Source organism: Sarcophilus harrisii, chromosome 2 (assembly GCF_902635505.1).
Source record: "Sarcophilus harrisii chromosome 2, mSarHar1.11, whole genome shotgun sequence".
Lineage (NCBI taxonomy): Eukaryota > Metazoa > Chordata > Mammalia > Dasyuromorphia > Dasyuridae > Sarcophilus > Sarcophilus harrisii.
In genome coordinates this window covers 519,700,476-519,727,856 of record NC_045427.1, presented here as the reverse complement: position 1 = coordinate 519,727,856, position 27,381 = coordinate 519,700,476, and the positions used below count along the sequence as shown (strand labels likewise).

Below are 27,381 nucleotides of genomic sequence, written 5' to 3'. Positions count from 1 at the left end.
TTCACTTTTGCACCTCTCTTCAATACCCACATCACACACACCTGTACACACGCATTCAACCACCACAAAACTACAGATAATGCACCCAGTGATGTTCCAAAATACAAGAACAGGGCAGCTAGGTGGTGCAGTTGATAGAGCCCCAGCCCTGAAATCAGAGGTCCTGAGTTCAAATCTGGCCTCAGACTTCCTAGCTGAGTGACCCTGGGCAAGTCATTTAACCCCAACTGCCTCAGCAAAAAAACCAAAAAATACAAGAACACCCAATGACACCCTCCCTGTCTGTATCTTCTCTTTCACCGGAGGACCCTGAGGTCCCTTCCAATAGTCATTTCCAGACTCCATCCGACTGGGCTGCACCTCCCTCCCCCCAGCAGGGCCCTCTAGAGGAGGTTCCCCTCCCTCGGCCGCAGGAGTGATGTACTCACCACTGGAACAGTCAGTACCTCCCCAGCCAGGCTCACAGTGACAGGTGTCGGGGGAGACACAGCGGCCATGGACGCATTCTTCTGTGCACAAGGCTGTGAGGGGGAAAGAAAGACAATAAATGATGAAAACCAAGGAACGGGAAACTGTTCTATGGAGATCCTAAATGCCCCAAAGACTGGAGAGAAGGGGCAGCCACGACCCGACCTGAGTTATCTGAGTTATGCACCAGGATGAAACCTGCAGGAATACATTTCAAATCTAAGGCAAAAAGTGACTTTGCAAGACTATACATACATATACACATGTAGGAATCCATCCACCCATCCATATACACATCTGTAAGTCATATACACACAGAAATGTATATGATACATCTACATTTCAAGTTATTTAATAGTTGGAGACACTCAACTTCCTTCCCTAACACTCCCCCTTCAATGTTCTTGCTGTCCTATACCCCTAATAGCCAAGGAAATAACTTGTCACCATCCATTTTATTTTTCTCTTGGTCTCTCAGTAGTTCTCACACTGCCTGGAACAGATTTCATTTCCTCCCCCATCTTATTTCTCTCCCCCAAACATCCCTATTTTGGGGCTCTCAAATGTCAGTGACTCCGCAAAGCACACAAATAGTGAGGAAAAGCACCCACTAATTGTAACAAAGTAATTAAGAGAGACATTCATGATGATAATTATAATTAGAATGAGACTCACAATTTCTTATCATGCAGTCAGTCACCAGGGGCCCCCAAGGATGGTAGGCAAGCCTACTGAAGGCTTCTCAGACTATGACAGCTCTAGGAAGGATTACTGGTAACAGTCTAAGAACTGGAAATGATCCCATTCCTGAACTGGTACAATCACGGGCTTTTCAAGGTCATTTTTTGCTTCCTGGACTAAACTACCTTTCCCTTCTTTACCTCACCTATCTATATATACTGTATAGGATTACTAAACATTTTCATCCTCAATTTTATACTCCATTCTACCCTGAAACCTCCCTTAAGCTCTCAGGAAACTGGCTGCCACTATCAGCTTTTGTCAATTCTCGGCTAGCTATCTGAATTAATCTCCTTTTCCTGAAAAGGATGAAGATACCATCTCTTTGAGTGACTCTCCTCAAGGCTACAGTATTGGTGTCGCACACAATATGCCATGAATTGGGGCAGTACTACAAGGTTCTGTTGTGCTATCAAATATATCTCCCTCTTCTGCCCCTGGACTGCTTTGGAGCTGTCCTCCCTTGCTGACAGACCCCAAATATCCACCTTTGAATCAGTCATGGTTTAGATGATAAGAATATTGTTTACAGAAGCTTTCTGTAGAAGTATATATTACCAAGAAAGAACAAGCATCTTCTTTTTAGCTCACCAGCACATATTATTTATCAGATTAGACAGCTGATGTCTTAGAAGGCTCAGAGAGCATGCTCATGTCCGAGTGGGTAAAATATAGAACAGGTAAATTTATTTGGGGGAGGAGGTGAAGTAGGGGATATAGTATATGGAGCAAAATATCTACAAGCCAGAGAGGTGAGGTCTTGTGGAACAAGATAGGGAATTTCCTCAGTTAAAAAAAAGCATTCAGTTTCAATGATCTTGTGATGAAAAGAACCATCTACACCCAGAGAGAGGACTGTGGGAACTAAATGTGGATCACAATATAACATTCTCACTCTTTTTGATATTGTTCACTTGCATTTTGTTTTCTTACTCATTTACTTTCCTTTTTGATCTGACTTTTTTTGTGCAGCAAGAAAACTCTATAAATATGTTTACACATATTGGATTTAACATATATTTTAAAATGTATAACATATATTGGATTGTTGCCATCTAGGAGAGGGGGTGGGAGGAAAGAGGAGAAAATCTGAAACACAAGGCTATGCAAGAGTCGATGTTGAAAATTTATTCGGGCATATGTTTTAAAAATAAAAACCTTAAAAAAGATATAAAATAGGCATATAAAAGGTTTTAAAAAGGCATTAATTCATTTCAATACAATAAGCACTCATTAAGTGTTAAGTGTTTGCCAGGGATGATGCTAGATACTAGAGAAGAAAAAAAGAGAGTGTGTGTAAAGGTATAGAGAGGGTAGATAGAATTGTTCGTTCTTAGTTTTGAAGAGGACCCACGATATCACAGGGTAATGTCTTGATTTGCCCATGAATTGGACTTAAGTGAGACAGTTCTGCTTCACTCTGTCTTCCAGATTCACAGAAGTCCAGTGCCCAAACACATCAGGATGACTAACAATAAACCGGACTGCAGTGGATGACCCCAGCTCCCTCGATGCCTAAGATCTAACCTCTTCACAGCATCAGCTTTAGCTGGAACAAAGAGTCCTCATCCACTCATTGTTCTGGGGGAAAGTCTTCACAGCCCTGGAGCAGACATTCCCCTAATTCACTGATGTGTCTGAGGCCCACTGGTTACTTCCAACCTGGTTGAGACCATCTCCTAAAGTTTTACCAGGATGTGGTCACTGCATGCTACATTTCTTAAAGAACAGGTGCTACCTAGCTGGGTAGCAGCTAGGCACTAAAGGTGCATGAGCGTGCCTGAAATGTATTCTGTAAGCCTTCACACCAGAAGTACTGTTCCTTCCTGAATGCCTCGTGCACCCTAGGAGGTAGAATATTGTGTAAAATGACCACAAAGTAGACCTATATGGCTGACACTATGTGGGGAGTAATAGAAAGACATATTGGAGCCAGCTTATCAAGAGGTTTAAATGTCAAACCAAGTAATTTGTATTCTATGGGTCACATAAACAATAAGATGATGGGGAAGCAATAAACTGGGAAAACATTTTTACAGTCAAAGGTTCTGATAAAGGCCTCATTTCCAAAATATATAGAGAATTGACTCTAATTTATAAGAAATCAAGCCATTCTCCAATTGATAAATGGTCAAAGGATATGAACAGACAATTCTCAGATGAAGAAATTGAAACTATTTCTAGCCATATGAAAAGATGCTCCAAGTCATTATTAATCAGAGAAATGCAAATTAAGACAACTCTGAGATACCACTATACACCTGTCAGATTGGCTAGAATGACAGGGAAAGATAATGTGGAATGTTGGGGGGGATGTGGGAAAACAGGGACCCTGATACATTGTTGGTGGAATTGTGAATACATCCAGCCATTCTGGAGAGTGATTTGGAACTATGCTCAGAAAATTATCAAACTGTGCATACCCTTTGACCCAACAGTGTTACTACTGGGGTTATATCCCAAAGAGATCATAAAGAAGGGAAAGGGACCTATATGTGCACGAATGTTTGTGGCAGCCCTGTTTGTAGTGGCCAGAAACAGGAAACTGAGTGGTTTGCCCATCAATTGGAGAATGGCTGAATAAATTGTGGTACATGAATGTTATGGAATATTATTGTTCAGTAAGAAATGACCAACAGGATAATTTCAAAAGGCCTGGAGAGACCTACATGAACTGATGCTGAGTGAAATGAGCAGGACCAGGAGATCATTATATACTTCAACAACAATACTATATGATGATCAATTCTGATGGACCTGGCCATCTTCAACAATGAGATGAACTAAATCAATTCCAATACAGCAGTAGTGAACTGAACCAGCTACACCCAGCGAAAGAACTCTGGGAGATGACTGTGAACCACTACATAGAATTCCCAATCCCTCTATTTTTGTCCACCTGCATTTTTGATTTCCTTCACAGGCTAATTGTACACTTTTTCAAAGTCCAATTCTTGTTGTACAGCAAAATAACCATATGGACATGTATACATATATTGTATTTAACTTATGCTTTAACATGTTTAACATGTATTGGTCAACCTGCCATCTTGGGGAGGGGGGAAGGGGAGGGAGGGGAAAATTTGGAACAAAAAGTTTTGCAATTGTCAGTGCTGAAAAATTACCCATACATATATCTTGTAAATAAAAAACAAAACAACAAGATGATGGACTGGGCATTTTCTCCAATCCTCATGACTTTACAAAGCTTTCCAAAGCAGAAATTATGATGAAAGATAAAACAACTTCAATTGTTTCTGTGATCTAGGACATTCAGAATCCAAAAAAAAGTTAAAAAAAATAAACCCACAACTTGGTGAACTGATACTCACTGACCCTGAACTTACTCACCTCAAACCCACCTCCATGTTACTGGCACTAAGGCCAGCAGACCTAAGGACACAAAAAAGGATCCACAATCCTGCTAACACCATCACTGCAGAGCTCCAAAATGCTTGTGTCCAATCAAAAAAGCTAATAGAGAAAGTGGGACAAGACACTGATATGGAACACTCTGTATGCAAGGACTATGTAGCACTTCATCAGACCTGAGAGTGAAAAGCACAGGTGAAGTCAGTTCTGATCACCTAAAGTCAACTAGAGTAGAGATCTAGGCTGGAGAACCACAAATTTTTTAACATGGGAAAAGAATTAAATGCTTTGAGATCCAGACCCCAAGAAAACTACAACCGGATAGGAAAGAGTCAGAAAGTGAATAATAAAGAAAATAAGAGGAAAAAAAAGAACAGTAATTACCAAAGATCTCAAGAAGAAGAAAATTTAGAAAACCTTGAAAATAAACAGGAACAAAATTAACAACAGAAGGAAATATGTCCTTAAGATTTTAGTAAATGAGTTCAGGCATCTATGAATAATGCAAAACAAAGGAAAATGATCCAACACTGATGAACAGTTATAGAATTTGAAGAGAATATGAAATGACAACACACTATTCTTGAGTAGTTCATAAGGAAAATGAGAATTATGAGAGTAAAATTTGTGGCCTGCACAGCAAAAATAATGGACAGAATAGAAAAACCAGAATATGTAATAGCAAGTCTCACCAAAGAAACAAAAGAAAGAACAATAGACTAGTAGGAAAATACATGGAAGTGAAGAACAATTTGGAAGAAGGAAAGCAAAAAACAGTAACAAAAGAAAAAATGCTTATTATGTATTCTGTCATTGAAGCAATAGGGAGACACTGACACTTACTGAGCAAAGGGATGACGTAAAACCTATGTTTTAAGAATAGTTGTGTGGAGGATAGATTGGAGAGGGGACAGATGAGAGGCAAGGAAACCAATTAAAATGCTGCTACAACAGACCAGGAGAAAGGTAATGAGGACCTGGACTTAGGGACCACATGAGTGAAAAGAAGGATGTAAGAAATACTATGGAGAAAGAAATGATAAAACTTGTCAATTTACTGTATGTAGACTAAAAGAAAGAGTAAAAACTCAAGGACTGCTCTGGGACTGTGTACCTGAATGATCTGAACAAGGTTGGCATTTTCAACAGAAATTGAGATATTAGGAAAAGAAGTGGTTTATGAGGGAAATTTATGATAAACCTTGGGCAATGGAGTGACATAGTAGATAGAGTGCCAGACTGGAGTCGGGAGATCTAAGTTTAAATCCAGTCACACGCACTTACTAGCTGTATGAACCTGGGCAAGTCACCCTGTTTGTCTCAATTTCCTCATTTGTAAAATAACCTGGAGAAGGAAATGGCAGTATCTTTGCCAGGAAATTCCCAAATGAGGTCATAAAGAGTAAGATATGACTAAACAACCACCATAATGATAGACCTTAGGAAGAGAAATGGTTTATAATAATAAATTCTGTTTTGGTAATGTTTACTTTGAGATGTCTATGTGGTATTTAGGTGGAGATGTTCAGTAGGCTTTTGATGATCTGGGATTTTATTTCAGAAGAAAAAAAGAAAACAAAGTGACCTCCTGGTAGAAAGGTAATGAACTTAAAAAGCAGAGATAAAATTTCTAGGCACCATCACTATGAACACTTAAAATGTGGATTTTTTTCTTGTTGTTTTTATTGTTTAATTGGGAAGATAGTGGGAAGGACAGATTACTAATATATGTATAAATAAGTTTATTGAATTAAAAATTTTTGAAGAAAGAAGAGGGCAGGATATGTAGATTTGGGAGTTTGGGGACTGAAGTATAAGTGAATTCATGAGAGTAATGAGATAAAGTTCAAGAGAAAATAGGAGCGCTAAAGAGAAGGGGAAGGGAAGGAGACACAGAGAGACAAAGATAGAGAGACACACACACACACACACAGAGACAGAGAAACAAGAACTCAGAAGAATTAAACAGACCAGTGGATAGTTAGCCACTAGTCATCCAAGAGTCCCAGGAAAAACACAAACACAAGGGCTCAAAACCAGAGCCTCTGACTCCTAGCTGGTGACCGGGCTCAGTTATCATCAAAGGTTTCCATCGGGAGGGGCTCTCAGAGGTCATTCAGTCCTACTTCATGCTGAAGCTCCCACTAATCTGACAAACAGTGCTGATGTGCAAAGGAGGTGGTCTTTGTTGGGCAATAACATACACTTCCACAGCAGGACTGAGAACCAGCAGAGGGAATCTGAGAGTCCAAGGGAGGGGGAGACTCCTTCCTCTCTGGTTCTGAGTGAGAAGAACGTGCCCCCCATGAGCACTCTCCTTCCTCGCTGCTCCATCTGACTTTGGAGATCTGAACCAGCTCAATCCCGTCCGTCCCCTCTCACTTGGCCCAGAAGGCAGAAAGGCAGGAAAGGATCTTTAGAGGCTTCCATCAACCCCGGGGGCTGCCTCTTTCCCCGTTCCAGCCATGAGCTCAGCAGGGCCTGTTTAACAGTCTATCCAGGGCACCAGAAGTGATTACACGGCCATTCCTTTGTCCTATTCCCTCATTTAACACGCTGACTCCTAAGGCCAGGACAATGGCTCACCGAACTGCGGGCTCCAGGCCCTGCTACAGGCCTCCCCTCTCCATCCTCACCCCGCTGTAGTCTGTCCAGGCTATGCATTTGTCAAAGCTGCAATTCATTCATATTTCATGGATGTTGTTTAGACAGTGTGGGGAGAGGAATGAAATATTGATGGCAAATACTGGAGGCTCAGAGTGGCCTATTTGGTCCTGAGTATTTGCTTACCTTTTTGTTTGGGGTGAGGAGCACGAGGAGGGAGTGGGGAGGAGGGGACAGACTTATGATATTCTGCTAACAACTCTCCCAGAGGGCTGGACTTCGAGAGGGTGGGACTTCACTCAGCTGGAGCTTTCTGAGGATCAGCAGTGGGAAGCTCTGCCTAAAGATCCCTATCAGCAATGGGTCATCCTTCAGCCAAGGTAACCCAGCTGTCCGAGGAGCAGAAAGTGGGAGACCTCCTCCCCCCACCCCACCGCCTTCCCCACCCCAGCTTTTAGTCCTCCACGGCTAGGAAACATCTCTGAAAGTGCAGAATATATTGATCTCTCCTTTCCTCCCGCACTGATCTTTCTCTCCTCTGAACTCCTACACTTCTCATTAGCCATGACACACATTTTGGCACTTAATCATATAGTCTTTTCACTGCGAATTAAAAATGTGATGGGGTCAGCCAATCAGTCCAGAAGCATTTATTAAGTCCTTGTTATGTGCCCCGCATTGTGCTAAGTGCTAAGCATATAAAGAAAGGCTCAAATAATCCCTGCATTAGAGGAGCTCACACTGAAGGGGGAAAACTAGTGTCAATAAATAGGTTTATGCAAGATACTACAGAATAGATGGAAGGTAAGCTTAGAAGAGCAGGCTCTGGCCTCTGGGAGACTAAGAAAGAAACCACTTGCCTTTGCAGCATTAGAACAAGGAAGCTAGGGATTTGAAGAAGCAGAAGTGAAGGAAAAGTGTCTCACCTACAGAGGCAAAGGCTCAGAGATAGGAGATGGATACATAGGAGAAAGACTGCCATTTTGGAGGGATAGAAAGTAGGCTTCTGTGACTGAATTATAGAATGCGTGCAAGAATCCTAAAAAAGGAGGAGGACTCTAGGGTCCTCAAACTACAGCCTGCAGGCCAGATGCAGCAGCTGAGGACGATTATCCCCTTCACCCAGGTTATAAAGTTTCTTTATTTAAAGGCCCACAAAACAAAGTTTTTGTTTTTACTATAGTCCAGCCCTCCAACAGTCTGAGGGACAGTGAACTGGCCCCCTATTTTAAAAGTTTGAGGACCCCTGGGTTGTGAAGAAATTTGACTGAATGCCAAACAAGGGACTTTATGTTTGATCCTAGAGATAATACTGTGAGAAAATAGAAAGACCACTAGATTGGAGAAAGTAGCCCTGGGTTCTAGTTGTAGTTTAACAAAATATAAATCCCTTGAAAATAGGGACTGCTTCATTTTTGACTTTGTATCCTCAGGGTCTAGCACAGTGTCTGGTACATAGTAAGTACTTAATAAATATTGGTTGGCTGAGTGACTGGGTAGGGGAGTGATCCCCTCTCCAACATTCAAACCTTTCTCAGAGATGCTGCTAGGATGGCATGGCAAGGCTTGACCTTCCCCCTGATTCTCATGTCCTATCTGGAGATGACAGAACAAAAGGTGCTGAAAAAGAAGTTTCCCACCTCCTGGGAATCAGCAGTCTGTATATTCCTGTCACCGAATAGCAGAACACAGGGAATTGTTCACAGGTTTTCCAGTGTTTTTTGAAGAACTGGGAGCTTGTAAGAAAGACCCAGAGCCATCCCATCTGGATACAGATATAACACCAATTCATTTGGAAACTAGAAATGTACTTTTTGTTCCAAGAGGAAAAACCTGGGGAGCACAGCTTTGACATCGATTCCAATTTGGTGTCCTTGAACCTGGTTCAAAGAAAGCACACTGGGCTAGGAATCAAGAATTATGGATTTGAGTTCCAGCTTTTCTACTTACTAGCTTTGTTACCCATGGGCAAACTAATTTACCTCTCCAAGCCTCAGGCTGCTCCCCTACAAAATAAAATAATTGGACTGGATAATCTCTAAGGTTTCTTTCAACTCTGAAAATTCTGTGAACCTAAATGTTAATACAATTATAAAAATGTAGATTTAGAGTTAGAAATGATCTCAGAGAAGTTCAACCTTCTCAATTTACAAATGAGGAAACTGAGGCTCAGAAAAGTTACTCATCTACAATTTCTACCCATGGTTACATAAGTTAGTGTAAAAGTGATCAAGGCTAGATGTAAGGTGAGGTTTTATGGAGCTCACAAAAGAAGTACTAGTAATTCAATTCCACAAACATTCATGAACTATCTACCAGGGCAAAGTAAAGAAGGATATCCCTGCCCTCAAGGAGCTTACACTCTACTAAGAAGGAGATAGCATATATCTAAATCCATATTAGATGAGGAAAAATGTGATAGGAACAAAAAATTCTAACAAAATATTCCAGGAAAATTTAAGAAAGCAGTTGTTACTTTTAACTGGGTGCCTACATCATGGCCAGGATGGGAGAAGGATGGAAGGGGAGGATAGATTACAGAAGATTTCAAGGAAGAAGTGGTACTTAAGATGCGCCTAGAAGAAAGATTAATATAAATTGATGCAAAGTGAAATAAGCAGAATCAGGAAAATAGTGTACATAGTACTAGCAACATCCTGTGATGATCAATTAATGACACTCTTGGCAAATTAATGATCCAAGACAATTACAAAGGACGGATATTACTCATAATAGAAAGTACTATCGAAATTCATATAAAGAACTAATGAACTCTAAATGTAGATTGAAGCATACTATTTTCATTTAGTTTATTTTTGTTGTTTTTTCCTTTTGATCTGTTTGCTCCTTCACAACTATAATTAATGTGGAAATATGTTTTACATGATTGCAAATATATAACATATATCTATAATTTGAGGAAAGGAGAGAAGAGGAAAGGAGAAAATTTTATAAAAAAAATTGTAAAACAATGCTAAAAATTGTTTTTAAATATAATTGGAAAAGTACTATTAAATAATGGAAAGAAGGAAGGAAGGGAGGGAGGAAGGGAAGAAAAGGGGGATGGGGGAGGAGAGGAAGGGAAGGGAATGGTTCCAGTAGGTAAGGCATCACATTCCATGCATAGAAGATAGTCTACACAAGAGAAAAGGGGCCAGGACAATAGTGAAGAACACATAGTAATCCAGTCTGGATGGGACATTGAACAAGTAAAAGATAACAAAATTAAATAGAGTTGGAAAGGAAAAACTAAGTCAGATTGTGAAGAGCCTCAGATGTCAAGCTCAGAGATGTGTATTTTATCCAAATGCAGTAACAGTTGAGCAGCATCTGATATAAAAGCTTTTGCTTTCCTGAGAGTCAAAAAGTTCCCCAATTGTCTGTGCAGTGTCTGATGTGCATCAACTCCTAACTATTCTTGCTAAGCTGGAAGAGTAGGGGAAGAGGCTTAGGAGTTGACCTTGCCTATACTTAGCAGACAAATGGGGATAATGCTACTGCCCGTGCCAGAAAAATCATCACCTATTGAGGGATATCAATTTAAACAATTTCAGAGGACCTGATTTCAAATTCTCAGTCTGATACCGTGAGACCTTGTGAGACTTTTCCCTGCGTCTCATTTTCCTCAACTAAAAATGAAGGGATTAAAAGTTTTGTAAAGCCCCTTCCTGCTCTAAATTTGGAGAACTCTGACCAACTCCTGGACTTTCCTAATTTTTCATGGAGATGCTGTTTCCTTGGATCTCAAATGTCATACCAAGTTTCATTGATGTATTGATCTTAGGCTCAACAGAGGCAGAACTCATGAAAATAACTGAGTGATTTCAATAAATAGAAAAAAAAGGAAAATGTGAAATTGGAATGCCCCAGGATGACCTCCTTAGGCTGCATTGATTCTGTCAATATTTACCCCCATGAAAGGTATGATATATGCAAATCCTCCCTTCTTTTCCTGGGATTTCCTTTTCCACATCTAAAACAGAGGACATCTTACTCTCCTTGGCAGGTTCTGACGTTATTGATTACTCTCCTCTCCTTGCTCTTCTCTTCTCCCTAAGAATTTGTGACCCTTCTCATTCCTGGTTCTCCTCTTACTTGTCTGACCATTCTTTCTTCATCTCCTTTCCCAGATTTTATCCATGGACATTAACTTTTGGTATCCCCCAAGGTTCTGTCCTTGACTTTCTTCTTTTCTCCTTCAATTTCTTTCAACCAGTGATCTCATCAGCTCCCATGGATTCAATTATCATCTCTATGCTAATAGATCTATTTATCCAGCCCTAACCTCTTTGTCAACCTTCAGTCTTGAATCTCCAACAGCCTATTGGACAATTTGTACTGGATATCCCAAAGACACCCTAATCTCATTTGTAAAATTGAACTCATTATCTTCTCCTCCTTCCTAATTTTTCTTTTACTGAGAAGAATATCACCATCCTCAATCACCCAGGCTCACAATGTAGGTGAATCTCCCACTCTCTCTCACACACCCACCACTACACACACATCCCTCATGTTCAATTGATTGCCAAGTCCTGTTCATTTATAACTTCTCTCATATGTCCCTCTTCTCTCCTCTGACACCATCACCCCTCTGGTCCAAGCCCTTATCACCTCATGCTGAGACTACTGCAATAGCCTTATGGTCATCTTGCCAGCTTTAGCTGTCCTCTATCTCCTGTGGTTCATTCTCCACTTGGCTATGAGGCCATCTTCCTAAAGCACAGCTCCGATCACGTCCCCTCATGCTACCCCACCTTCCATTCCATAAACTCCGATTTCCTGCTACCTCCAGGATCAAACATAAAATCTTCTCTTTAGGTTTTAAAGTCTGACTCCCTTCTACGGTTGAAATTTCTTAACACTGTATTTCCATCCACATATTCTGTAATCCAGTGGCCTCCTTGCTGTTGCTGAAATAAGATGTTCCATGTCCAAATTCTGGGCATTTTCCCCAGCTATCTCCCTTGCCTGGAACACTCCCTCCTCATCTCCATTTCCTGGCCTCCCTATCTCCCTTCAAATTCTGGCTAAAATCCCACCTTCTGCAAGAAGCCTTTCTTAAGTCTTCTTAATGCCAGGAATTTTCCTTTAAGGTTAGGTACAATTTAATATTGACAACAATTATTTGCACTTAATTGTCTCCCCCTTAGAATATAAGCACCTTGAAGATAGGGGCTGTTTCTTGTTTTTGCTTTTCTTAGTTCTGTGCCCAGCACATAGTAGGCACTTAAAACATGCCTACTGCCCGACTGATCATTCTTCTGTGACTGTCCTATATCCAAAGACAACATAACAACTTGGAGTTTTCCTAGGGCTGATCATTGTATAACATGACTACCATTGATGGGTCCCCGGGAAGGGTCTCCTCATAACAAGGCCCTTTGCAAATTATCTAGCATAGACTGTCTGTTAGGTTTGGTTTTTTAGTTATTTTTCAGGAATATCTGGTTCTTTGTGACTCCACCTGACATTTTCTTCACAGAGATACTGGACTGGTCACCATTTCCTTCTCTAGCTTTTTTACAGATGGAGAAACTGAGGGCAACAGGATTAAGGGACTTGCCACACAGTAGATCACACAGTAAGTGTCTGACATTGGATTTGAACTCAGAGCTTCCTGATTCCAGTCCTGCTGCACTGTCCACAGCATCCCCTAGCCACCCTGTGTTAGCACATGGCTATTACTATCAACTCACAGAGAATAAGATGAGGAAACATACTGCCCTTCCCCTTTACCAAGGTGAGGGATTAGGGATGTGAAATACTGTCTATGTCAGGGGTCCTCAAACTTTTTAAATAGAGGCCAGTTCACTGTCCCCCAGACTTTTGGAGGGCTGGGCTATAGTAAAAACAAAAACTTTCTTTTGTGGGCCTTTAAATAAAGAAACTTCATAACCCTGGGTGAGGGGGATAATCGTCCTCAGCTGCTGCATCTGGCCCGCAGGCCTTAGTTTGAGGACCCTTGGATATTGTCAACCACACTGGATGGGTAGGTTGATTTTGTTAAATGGCTTTTTTGTTCTTAAAAAAATTCTTTGTTACAAAGGATGGTTCTCTAAGGAGGTAAAAGAAGGAAGGATAGATTCAGAAATAAGATGAGGTCAAAACAAAAGATATCCATTTTTAAAAGGCCTAAAAGGGGAAGAAATGAAGATTTTCCTACAACCGCTGACCTTCAGGTGTTAGGTCAGTGCGTGGCTGTAAGCCACCAGATGGCACCGAGGCACCTGCTGCTGACCACTCAAGAACAATGTTGCTGGCAGGACAAAACAGTAAAAAAAAGAGAAAAAAGGTCCTGTTGTCACAAAGCTTCACCACTGTCTCAGCAGCTGTGTCTGCACAGTCTGAACCCGTGGTATGCCCCTTGCAGAACTCTTTTTGACTCCATTAAATCTTCTTCTACTACTACTAGTACTACTAGTACTACTACTACTGCTGCTGCTGCTGCTGCTGCTGCTGCTGCTACTGCTACTGCTACTACTACTATCTTATGTTCATATAGCACCTACTATATGCCAGGCACTGTGCAAAGTGCTTTACAAATTTGGATCTCATTTGATTCTCACAACAAGCCCTTTTTACAGACAAGAAAACCAAGGCAAACAGACGTTAAGTGGCTGGTCCAAGACCACAGCTAGATCTGAATCTAAATTTGAACTCGGGTCTTCCTGATTCTAGGCCCAGGGCTATTTCCATGGCCCCACCAAGGTGCCTAAAGCAAAGCCTACAGCTCTCATTTTATCATCTTTTATGGCCATGGGAATTTTTTGCTCAGGCTTATGGCCAGTTAAAACAAATCAATCAATCAATAAGCATTTATTAAGTACCCATTATGTATTGACTGACCTGTATGCTAGACAGAAGAAATACAAATAAAGTGAAACAGTTTGAAACTTCAATGAGCTTACACTCTACAGCAACCATAGAAATCTAACCTGAATTCCTCAATTATTTGCCACTACGGATCCCAGCACACCCTGTTCTACCTCCAGTGGATATTTTGCTCCTAGAAAACTTTTCTGATTGGCCATTTCTGAATGCCCCACTTCATAATTAATATTATTTTTTTAATAATAGTTTTTTATTTTCAAAATATGTGCCAAGACAGTTTTCAACATTCATCCTTGCAAAACCTCGTGTTCCCAATTTTCTCCCTCCCTTCCCCTCCCTCCCCCAGACAACAAATGCAATTCTTCTATTTATATATTTCCACATATAATTAATAATATAAACCTTATAATATCTAGTGCTTGGGAACCTAGATAGAGCTGTGACTCAATCGGTGGTTGAAAGAGGCAGTCATCAGAGAAACTGCTTGAGGAATTTCAGTCATCAAAGTAAGCTATAACTATCTACAAAGGGCTTTTTTTTTTTTTAATGGGAAAACACATTCTAAAAAGTCAGCATGTTATGTCAGCGTGCTCCCCCTTTTCCCTATCACACTTTTTCTGGGACAGTGCCTGGCAATTAGTAAATGCCTGTTGACTAACTGATCCGGACAATAGAATGCCTGAAGTTCAACAATCACAAGGAGAACAAAGGTTCTGTGCTTTAATTTTACAATGTGCTAACTCCCTGAATAACTGAGAGTTTAGCTGAATTTGGATCTTATTTAGCCTATTCCTAATGTGAACACAAGGATTTCCACACTGAGTCAGAATCATGACCCATTTGCACAAGAGTTTGTCTCAGGGGCACCTAGGAAAGAATGTGTGGTGATCTTCCTTGACTGGGATTCCATAAGTGGCCAGCTGCCATTCCCTGGAATGCCCCCCCATCAGGCAAGTCCTTAGAAATTGGGGGGAGAGGGAGAGGAAGCATTTAAAAGTGATGGAGCCCAGGACCAAGTACGTACTCCTAATCATGGCAGCTCTGAGTTCTGCTCCTACCAAGCCTTTCCGTTGTTGAGGTTCAGTGCACACAGCTCTCTGTGACCCCAGCTTTGCCCGTATGTCATTTTGCTTTGCCCTTTCCTTCTCTGGCTCATTTTACAGATGAGGAAACTGAGACAAGCAGAGCTAGGTGACTTGTCCTGGTCACATAGCTAGTAAGGGTCTGAAGCCAGATTTGAAGTCACCAAGATGAGTTTTCCTGACTCCAGGTCTGGCACTCTGCCCAATGTCCATCATCCAGCTGCTTTTACCCACGTTTATATGCTGCCTCCCCAATTCATTTGTGAGTTCCTTGATTGTAGAGATCCTGCCCCATCACTTTCTTTGCAGGTTTAACACTGTACTTTGTACAATAGTTATAGCTCATATTTTTGTAGTGTTTCATGGAATGCTTTTCATATAAAATCTCAGTTAACTCACTAATTCAAGTGTCTTATTTTACACTGAACCCCTAATACTGGGCTAGGCCCTGCGGACACAGGCAGTCCAGGCCCCAAAGAAAATTACATCCTATTGAGGGCAAACTACATGTATACAAATAAGTTAATACCAAACACATACAAATTTGTACTTGAGGTAAATAGTGCTTCACAGATGAGGAAATTAGAGAAATTAAATAATTTGCTCAAAGTCATTCAGCAAGTGAAAGAACAAAGATCAGTGTCCAAGTGGGACATCTAAGGCATTTTCAAACTCCCAATCTAACATCCTAATACCCCGATCCCTGCATATTTTCCTTTACCACACTCTCTCATATTCAATAAATATTTCCCACTTGACTATTTAGGGAAAATTCAAGGTCAAGAGGAATTCTATGGAAATAACCAAAGAAGCCATCTGCACCCAGAGAGAGGAACATTTGGAACTAAATGTAGACTACAACATAGTATTTTCACTCCTTTTGTTGTTTGCTTGCATTTTGTTTTCTTTCTCATTTTTGAGATCTGATTTTTCTTGTGCAAGCATGATAATTGTGGAAATATGTATAGAAGAATTGCACATGTTTAACAGATATTGAATTACTTGCCAGAAAAAATTAGAACACAAAGTTTTGTAAGGGTGAATGCTGTATCCATGTATATATTTTGAAAATAAAAAGCTTCAATTAAAAAAAAAAAGAAAATCACCAAAGATCCTTGTCCTGCCTTTCGAAGGCTTTCAATATCTTAGGGTTGCCTGAAGGGACACTATGCAGTCCCTCTAGAATGAGTGAAGCTGATTTAGGCATCACCTCTAAAAACAGCCACTTGTGCTAACTCAGCAGACTTTACTCTTTTTTTCCTGGGAGTTTGGGGGAAGAGGATTGGTCTCATTTAAGTAAGGCTGACATGGCTGCCAAAAACTTAAATCCAATACCATCCTGGCTCCTCCCAAGCTATGGAGGAAGACACTGGTGGGGAAGCCTATTGCATTTTGGGATGACTTTCAATCACCCAAGCTGCAGGAAAATCTTTTCCACAAATGCAGGTACATGCAATTTGGCAGGCAGACAAATGTGCTCTGAAGCTTGCTTACACGCAAGGCAAGGGAGCAAGGTCCCAGAAGATGAGTTTGCATAAGCATAGCAGGATTACCCTGGAGTAGAATAGGAGCGAAGAGAGTATGCTTTATTTCAGACTCCTGACTCTGAAAGCAAATTACTGAAGCCATCTCAGCCACACCCTATCCCCAACCAAAGGGCTCATGATCTGGTGTCCTGTCACCAAGAGAGCTTGGAATTAATTCTTATTCCATCAGTTTTCCTCTCAAGTTAACCCAGAAATCTCACAGATATTCATAGTAATATATTTTACCCAAGAGGTTTGCCAAGGATCTTACTGTAGCTGATGGAATTATAAAAATTATTTACGTAGGAAAGTTAAGAGATATAAAGATAATGCTCTGAGCCTTGGCTGCCCTGCCTGATACCCCAGTCTAGGTTCATGGCAAATAGAAAACTTGAAGAGTCCTTCATATCTGCTGGTGAAGTGGTGTTCTATGGGGATGCCTATAGGATCTGGCCACTTTCTGTACCAACCCATGTTCATCGATCAGTTTACCATTAGCATTCCTGGCATTGAGTATAAGATCAGTTTGTTGTTTGATTCAGCCTGGAAATAAAATGACCTACATCAAAGTCTGCCAAAATACTAACTTCCAAGGCAACTGCTTAGCATGAGCAATTTTTGCCATGTTCAAGGTCACTCAGAAAGTTGAGGGAGTGGAAGTGGGAATCTAAAGAAGTCAACAAAATGAGTTCAGAGATAATGCATTTGATATTTATCACTGCTTCCTTATAATTGGCAGAACCTATCTCTCCCCTGCCATTGTAAGAATAGTGGCTACTGAAAGACCTTTACATGATTTAAATGGTAGGTTTTTCCTCTCTGGAGAGCTAGAGTTTGTTTTTCATTGCTGCAAATTACATTTGGTCTATTACATAAAATAATCATACAAGAACAAAATGGAGGACTTCTTATGATAAGCTGGAAGGACATGGAGACTTCCTAGTCTGGAAAGTCTCCCAACCTCTACTATCAATTTATCAGCTCCTACATAAGCATGTAGACCATAGAGAACTCTGAAGAAGTTACCTGAGAATCAACATCCCCTAAAAGATCATTCAACTTAACTATATCATCATTTTTTATCTCATTGCCTTGGAATCTCTGTTTGCTGCTACTGAATTACATTGTCATTCGTCCTCTTCTCACAGCCAAGGAACAGGTTGGGTAGTGCCAGCTGGGTGCTCCTGGATTTGGCTCCCATTCAAAGAAATTAAAAAAAAATACCTTGGGTTGAACCAAAAAAAAAATGAAGGTGGGGGGAGAAGGCAATCAACTGCTTGCTTTGGAACTTCTGTCCTCTAATTCTATTCATCATTCACCTCTTAGAAAAATGGAAATCCAAGGATTCTGGTCATTCCCAGACGTATGGAGCAGAATGGGGAGAGGGAAACCAGGGGAAAGAGGAAGGCTCCACGAAGCTCCCTTGATGGAGCTGGCACAAAAAGATAAGAATCAAACTGAACTCTCTAAAAATATTTCATGATGCCATAAAGCTAGAACCAAATGGGTACAACTGTGTTAGTCTTTAAAACATCTCAGTCCAAGAAAAATAGAGTCCTACGGAGCTGATTTAATCTTTGCATATCGGCAGAATTATGTGGATTCACAACAAATCCATAACTTCTTAATGCTTCATTGCTACCACAATGATCTTCTGCTTAAAGCCTTCCCTGTGTTAATCTCCTGTTCAAGAAACTAGTGGAAGTTCTTCAAGTTCTAGTGTTCAAGAAACTAGAACACTCTCGACCTGGTTCTAGCTCACTTTTGAATCCATTCCAAATTCACATCCTTCACAAAGTCAATGTTCTGGACAAACTGACCTCTTCGCTTTCCCCCCAGTTCAACATTTCACCTTCCAATTTCCATGCTTTTTCATCGGCTGCCATACCATTCTCACCTCTACCTCTTAGCTTCCTTTGAGACTTAATTTATGGGAAATTTTTTTGATGTCCCAGCTATTAGTATCACTCCCCTCCCAAAAATTTATCTTGCACTGCTCTGCTCATTTAACAGTATAAATTATATTCATAATTTAGTTGCTGGGAAAATGTAAGCTCATTGAGACCAGGGCCTATTTTTGTTGTGTTTTTCTTTGTATATTCAGCATATAACATGATGCTTTGCACGAAATGCTTAATGAATGCTTATTCAATTAATCACCAGCATGGAAGAGAAGTTAAACTCTTAGGAAACTCCCTTGTCACCCAATCAGCTAGTAAAACCTGAGCTACGGTAATATAATTCTACAAGCCGAAGGATTTCTGACTGCCATTCACACCTCTCTACAGGAGCCAGGAGCCCTCCTCTCCATTAATCATTGGAAAGCCCTCTGTCTCATGCCATGTGTTCAAACAATGAATTCCCTCAGATACCTGTCTCTACCTTGCCACTCCATTAGGAATACCTGGTGACACTCGCCTGTCTCTAATGATATTTCCCAAAGGGGATCCAATATGAATAATTGTTTATCAATTTAAAATGGATGATTTTCCATTTCTATATTCCTGATCAGATTCCAGATAGAAGCAATCTTTCTCTCCTTTGTGCCCCAAGAAAAGCCACAGCACAGCCCTCTGGTCAATTCCCTTAATCAATTCTGCAGGACAAAAATATACTTTTGAGCCATTCTCAGTATACTTAGCATTCTTTCATAAAGGGTTTTCCCGGCTGTGAGGTTCAAAACCACCAATCCTGCACTTCCACAAGGAGCAACAGCTTTTCAACTTGTTAATGGTGTTAAAACAGAAGACCTGAGTCAGCAAATCCTCAGCACATGACCCAAGAAAATCTTTTTTTATGTTTTTTTTTCTTCTTTGACAGATTCTGGGCTTTCTCCAGAAAGACACATTCCCACTGATTGATTTTTCTTTGGGAAATCGATCTTCACCACCTACAAGGAAAGCAAAGCATGAAGCTTGCTGAGGTTTTTTTTTTTCCCTTGGTGCCCTGATTTAAAAATTAGTCTCCTGTTCTCCATTTTTTTTTTCAATTATGCTTTGCTACTAGCTTATTCCAAAACAAAGTGGCATCTTCTCATCGATACTCATGATGGATTCCCAAATGATAAGGACAGTGTTCATCACCATCTGTCTGTCTGCTTGGATGTTACATGGGGTGATGGGACAAAGGCCACAGCATGAAGTATATTGATCTCTATGATCTGTCTGCCCCAGAGGGAGTGTGGCTCAGCATGGAACGAGCACATAGCAATATTAACAATATCCCTTCCTCTCTCCATCCCCATGCCCCATATTGTGGTCTTGCCATTACTTCTGTCATCTGTCTCCTGGTCACATTCTCCCCATGGGAAAATCATACTTATCTTTGTATCTCCCTAGTGCCTAACCTAGTGCTTTGCACAGAATATGAGTTTAATAAATCATGGCCAGATGGATGCATGAATGAATGAGCTCTCAGTTCCACAACTGGGAAGGGTGCCATGGAGACTCATCCCCCTCCCTCCTTAGCAACTATTACTCCCAGCCCTACAAACCTCTTCAACTCCACAGACAATCATAACCCGGACTCTGGTTACAACCAAGAAAAAGGCACCATTTCTGAGCGTTAGTGGACATCTCCTTTCCCCGTACCTTCCCACCTTCATTCCCAGATGACTAAATCCCTCAGAAGCTCATCAGTCACAAAGGGGGCTCGTCCAGAGATTGCAGTGAGTTCCCTTCTTGGCCAGATAGGCACATGGCAAACTAAATTCTCCCTATAATCAAGAGGGGACTAAGAAAGTGGAGGTGGTGAGTCACAAGGCTGTAGAATTTGTTCTTCTAGGGGTTCTTAAAAATAGGGTGGGTTCCTATAAATCTGGAGCTATTTAGGGAGCCTTCTACAGAGAGATAAAGGTTCCTATAAATCTGGAGCTATTTAGGGAGCCTTCTACAGAGAGATAAAGCAGATGCCCTCTACTTCTTCCCTACAACCATACAATCCTATGGAATCCATGTAGATCTGCAAACAGGACAACAAGCCCAGACCTGGATCTTCTCACAGATGGAAAGTGGAAAAACATGAGACACAAAGCATCATGAACTTCTTTTGCACTTGCTAGATTAGAGTTTTAAAGTTGGAAGGAATCCCACTGTGTAACCTTGGGCAAGGGGCTTAATTTCTTTGGGGCTCAGTTTCCCCCTTTGTAAAATTAGAGAGGAAGTAAGTGAGATGGTCTCTAAGGTGGCATAGGATCATAGAGAAAGCTGAAAGGGTCCTTAAGAGAGTTGAACTAATTTGCCCCCACTTTCATTTTACATACTGATGAGGAAATTGAGACCCAGAGGGTAAAGAAACAAAGTTGCTCATGATCATATAAGAAGAAACAGAGACTAAAGATTAAAAACCAGGTTCTCTTGCAGAACCACATTCTGTCCACAGTAATATACCTTGGGTAATCTAGTAAAGCCTTTGGACCCCTTCTCAAAATGATAATTTTAAATACATAAAATCAATTCCTATTTTAATGAAATTTATACAGTGAATTCATACAATTACATGAAATAGTTATTCATGTAATAAAATACCTATTTTATTACATGAAATAGTTTTTTTTATGGAAAAAAATTTTAAGTTCAGATACTCAAGGTAAAAAAAAAACAAACAAACCTTGACTTACTGCCTGAACTGAGAAATGCTCGCTCTTGTGGACAATTCCATCTTAAAAGTAAAAATAAATAAATAAATGAAGTTTAAAAGCCCCATTTCTGATCCTGGCAAAATGGTAGCCCTGATGTTATGAAAGTTGTCACTGCCACATCTTCCCACGGTGTTATGCCAGTCGTCCTGCTGATTTTAAATCTCGACCCATAATGAGAAGCTAAATTGGGAGCCACTTAATGCTGCTGATTTAGGGTTTTAATAAAAATAATGCAAAATTAAAAGTTGTCCAGCACTGAAACAAGATGCTTACAGGAGAAGCAGCTGTGAGGTTGTTTTTCAACAATGCTTTTCTCCCACAGAGGACAGGGGGAAAGAGCTTTTTGTTGATTGATGGAAATCACCCAGATTGGCCAAATGCTCACCATTGGTTTCTTTTTTCCTACTGAGTGAGTGTCCTGTCCTTTTATGAATGGAAACAATGTACTTTGGAACCACTTTTCTTCCTTTTGAACAGAACTCTCAGTTCCTATGGGCAGGTGCTGTGAGAGGCTTTCCCTGCCAGGTCCAAAGCATTTGCTTTTTTTTTTTTTCCTTCATTACTCCTGTTTATCTTCTGAATACATTATTTACGGAGTTTCTGCTAGATAAGGGACTGCTGGCTGTCAAAATACATTAACCATGAGCCACATGTGGTTAATTAGCAGTTGACCTATGGCAGTTCCAAGAAGCAAGATGTATCACAGAACTAGAGGATTACAGCATTTTAGAGTTTGAAAAGGCTTTGGAGGTTATTGAGGCCAGACTCCCCCCACACACTAACACTCACATCCTATAGAGAAGGAAACTACAGCCAAGAAACCAAAAATGACTTCTCAGGATCATACATGAAGTTCACTGTAGAGCCCAGAGTAGAATCCAAGCTTCATGGCATCCAGACTCATTCTATTGTGCCATGCTATGTGAACCTTCTGATCCCAAGTGCAACCACCCATTTCCCCTTATCCTTCTCCCAGTTCATCTCCCACTTGCTTTTATCTCTGTCCGGAATACTATCGTGGAATAAACCCCAGACTCAGATTCTGAAGGCAACTGGGCTCAGATCCCACCTCTGACACTTAACTCTTTGGGTGATTATAAATAAAAAAAATATTGAATCTATTTAATTTTTTGACAGTAAGGACTATTTTTTTGTCTTTCTTGTATCCTTAGAAGCACTTAACTTAGTGCTTTGTACATTTTAGGCATTTAATATATTCTGTGCCACTTAATTGGGGTATCTAGGTTGTCATTACAGAAGGTGGAGCACCAGCTCTGGAGTTAGGAGAACCTGAGTTCAAATCTGGCCTCAGACCCTTACTAGCTGTGTGATTCTGGGCAAATCACTTAACCCCAATTTTCTCTGAAAAAGAAAGAAGAGTAAACTGAGGCTAAGTATGCCCATAGTACTCACTTCAAAAGGTTTTTGTGAGGTTCTAGGAAATAATGTAGGCAAAGTACTTGCAAACATGAAAGCATCATACTACAACTATCATCATCGTTATTTTGCAATCAAGAATCATTTATTAAAGTGCTTACTATATGTGCCCAGCACTGTGTTAGGTACTTAAGATAAAGTAAAAAGTAAAAGCTTACAATTTATCCAGAGAAGACAATAAGTACCTATAAGTCTGTTATATATGAAAGAGATTCAGACTAGATATGACAGTTGCAGGAGTAGAGAGAAGGCAATAGCAGCTAGGAAGAACCAAGAAAGGATTCATGTAGAAGGTAAGGCGTAAGTGAGCACTGAAGAGAAACTGAGGTAAGGAGAGAATGCATCCCAGGCATGAGGGAAAGCCCTTGTCTCCCAATGATCCTGTGGAGTGGATGATATAAGACACTGAATCTCACTGGGAATTATAGAGGTAACTGGAGACAGTCCAGCATCAAACCTAAGTTTCCTAACTCCAAGACCAATGTTTTTCTCCTTATACTACCTTGAAATATTGGAAAGCAATGGAATCATGGTATCATATATTCTGAATGAGAAGTCTCAGAGATCTTCCAATTCAACCCCTTCATTTTTACAGATGAGAAAACTGAGGTCAGAGACATAACATGTCTTTCCCAAGTTACGTAGGTACTAAATATCATTCCTTCCATCAGAAGAAGCACAATTTCTAAGTATGGTGAAGAAGATATTCTGCTGGAAAGAAGAAATATTTATCAAACAACTAATAAGGATGATTTAAGTCCTATCCTGTCCTGTCTTTCTGGAATTTTATGAAACTCAAAATGACTGTTTTTTTTTTTTCCTGGCAGAGCTTACTCATTATTTTTTGCCTATGTGTCCTTCTTATAAGGAATGACATTTGAAAAATATACAGTAAGGTTTTGTTAAGTTGGAAAATCTAGGCAAAGGGAAATTCAGGTGTGAGAACAAGTCCTAATATGAGGAGTCATAATGGAAGAAGGATAAATGATTAATTTAGCATTTAGATACAGGGGGGGTCCTCAAACTACTGCCATGGGCCAGATGCAGCAGCTGAGGACGTTTATCCTCCTCACCCAGGGCTATGAAGTTTCTTTATTTAAAGGCCCACAAAACAAAGTTTTTGTTTTTACTATAGTCCGGCCCTCCAACAGTCTGAGGGACAGTGAACTAGGCCCCTATTTAAAATGTTTGAGGACCCCTGATTTAGAATGAGGGAATAGGAGGAAGGGGCAAAGATATTAATACAATGACAGATAAGGAGGGGAACCCAGCTGGAAAAACAAAAAGAAGCAAGGAATAAAATTATCCTTTAAGTTACACACTCAATAAAAATCTGATGAGATCATAAAAATGATTAGCCCTTGGGGGCTGGCAGAGGACAGAATCTCAAACCTAAAGAGTATCTTAAACTTATCTTCAGAGGATGCAACCCATACTCAGGACACTTAAATCACATAGCTATGGACACTTCGCAGAAATAATCAAGAAATCCATCTATTCATCCAAACAATGCTGTTAGGTTCACAAAGAGTTATCATTACAACAATTCTGTGACATAGTGAAGGGAAGGATTATTATTATTATTTTCAGAGAATCTCAGAATTAGAAGGGGCCTCAAAGACTATCTAGTCCAATTCATACTTCAAAATTTTCCACAATATGCCCTCCAAGGATTTATATCAATTTTCTTCATTTTTGATGAAACTCAGACAGCCTCAAAAACATGCTTATAGTCATATCACAGTCAGTGAAAAAGAATATTTGAAGAGTGCACTGTATTCTAGGTACTGTGCTGTGCTATTGTTGCTGTTTGTTCTTTGTTTTCCAAGAAAACCAATGACATCATGATGTGATAGGAAATGTCTTGACTTGCACATGAACTAGATTTAAGTAAGGTGGAGTTGGGCAAAGTGCTAAGGGTCCAAAGAAAGGCAAAAAAACCCCAACAACAACAAGAACAACAAAAAAAACCCAGTCCCTGCCTTCAAAGAGTTTACATTCTAAAGAGTCAGAGAGCATGTAAATAACTAGCTACACATAAGATATATGCTTGGATGGAAAGTAATTTGAGAGAGGAAGATTCTGACAGAGGAACTGGGAAGGGCTGCCTAAAGAAGAGAGTGAAATTGGAGTTGAGTCTAGAAGGAAGCCTCTGAGCAAGTCAGAGGTAGTGGTAAAGGAACAGAGCTTCCAGGCATGGAAGACAAACAGGACAAAGGTATGGAGAAGAGGAGAGGAAGGGCTGTATTCAAGAAACATTAAGTAGGCTAATGCAATTTGATTGTAGGCAAACAGAGGGTAGGAAAGTATTTAAAAGATGGGTGGGAACTAAGTTTCAAAGGCAGATCTGTTGATTCCAAGTCTAATATTCTTTCTACTAATCCCATAACTTTTCATCTCATACCTCTATGGGAGATATATAGGACTAAGAAATAGTACCTCAGGGAGCTTAATGTGTATTTGGGGAAGAACTATAACAACTATAATAATATTAGGCAAAATAGCATTAAAATATTATAATAAAAGGCAGTAAGTATATACTAAGTGACCAATGAGTGGTATAGACAATAAATGTTTTAGGAATTGAGGAAAGGGAAACTTTTTAGGCTGAGGAAGAAGATGTTTACTGTAGTCTAAGAAATATTGAGTCACAAGTCTTGTCAGGAAGGGAATCATCCAGAAATGGTTAATGGAAGAAGAGACTAGGAGTCATGGTAAGTGAATCTTGATTAGGAGTACCAAGGCAGTCATTTATTGACCCAATTTGCAAAATGGGACGCACTGTGTCAAATGGGGAAAAGCTCTAAATCTGGGTTCAGAAAACATGGGTTTGATTGCTGATTCTGCTATATGCTCCTTATGAGACTTAAGACAAATCACTTATCCTCCCTGAATATCAGTCCCCTCATCTGAAAAATGACAGGATTGATTAGATGATTCCTAAGGTATTATCAAGTCATAATTTTAAGATTTTAAGATCTATGACTCTCTGAAAAAAGAAGTATGTACTCTTCCAACCTATTCTAGATATGTAGAAGAACCCTTGAGGGTTGTCCTACTCATTCCTTGTGATTCATAAGATTAGGAGATGGGTAGGAATACCTCCAAAAGAAGCCAAAAAACTTGCTATGAATTGTGAAGTTCTCAGTAAGAAATTGAAGACCTCGAATGTACAAATCACCACTGCAGTTGAAAGTTGAAGTTTCTTGAAGATAAAGACTAATTTGGAGAATCAGTAGCTCGTATAAGATAAGACAAAGTTCTGGATTTCTAAACAGGATAAAGAAATGGTGAAATTTGGATCATAGATGGGAAGCACCTAATGCAGGCTCGTAAAAAAAAAAAAATGCCTAAAATGTTATTTAACTGACAGTTCTAAGTTTAAAATGGAAGCAAAAGAAGACATATATTTACCAAGCCAGACACTAGAGAAAACAAGATTCACACACACACACACACACACACACACACACACAGAATCAAAACAGATTTAGTAATTCACAAGAGACAATATCTGAGATGAGAACAAGCATAAAATCCCATTCCCATGTGTTTATACATGAGGTAAATGAGGGACAGAAAGACATAAATTGATCAAGTATCCTGACCAATTTACCTCACTACCCACGGAACTAAATTTGAACTCCCAGCACAAAAAAAACATTTCTCCCAAATAGATTTCAACTTCACAAAGACGAGGCTGATGCCTCATTGGGGTAAAGAAGCTGTGGTCCTGGGTTCTCTAAAGCTTTGGTAGGAGGGTGTAAGGCTTGGTGGTCCTACCATACTGGAAAGTTTGGAATATGGTTCTGACAACAAATTAAGTCTTTTCTAAGGACCAACTTAGCTAACTTCTGAGAGATTTATCAATAGAAGGTTGGCCACCTGGGTAAGGAATTTTATTGGCCATTACAAAATTTTAAATGGCCTCAAGTTTTGTGTGGCCCTCTCCTGCTTCTGAAATGATGATAGGAGAATAATAGAAAAGATGGAAGGGGATGCTAAGAATTACACATTTTTAAGATCATCTGCACACTATAATTTGACTATTGGTATCCTCTAAATCTGGATTCCTTGTCCAATGATCAAAGAAGATATGTTGCTAAAGAAAACAAATCAAATTTGACAATCTAGATATTCTTGATAGAAATAAGACCAAAAGAAATAAGGAAGATGAAATTAAATGGAAGAATGGCTCACAGGGATTTATTCCTTGGAAAGTTAAAAAAAGCTGTTGGAGGAAATGCATTATGTATACAAAGAAAATTTTAAAAAAACATTATTTTATGGTATATTTACTATATTTTGCAGCCTAGTAAATCTTTGCAAGAAAAATCATTATGAAAATAATTTCAATTTATGCATCCATATTCAGTTGCTGAGAGTGAAATGTAAAAATTTTACAAAGAACTTGATGTGGCTCTCCTGGTTAAATCAACAAATACTCCTAAACGTGGTGCTTTCAGTGCAAGCATTGCAAAAAGTGGATGATGGGGAGAAATACATGGGAAAGCATGGTTCAGGAAGAAGGAATGAGAGAGGTCAAAAACATAGATTACAAAGACATCTTATGATTCTTTACCATGAACACTTTGTTCAAATTAAGAACTAAGAAATGTTGCACATGGTGAGCACCAATAAATACCTCAAAGAAAAAAATAAGTTATATTTTAAGCTA

At 39.9% G+C, this 27,381-nt stretch overlaps 1 protein-coding gene across 1 annotated transcript in view; it reads right to left on the bottom strand.

Annotated features, from left to right (window-relative positions):
- Nucleotides 1-209: 209 nt before the first annotated feature.
- LOC116421836 (multiple epidermal growth factor-like domains protein 11) overlaps nt 210-27,381 on the bottom strand; it is a 232,309-nt gene continuing 205,137 nt past the window's right edge. The window contains exon 5 of the mRNA XM_031955340.1: nt 210-521. Within this exon, the coding sequence (XP_031811200.1) occupies nt 214-521 (308 nt within the window). The 3' untranslated portion in view covers nt 210-213. The remainder of the gene's footprint in view (nt 522-27,381) is intronic.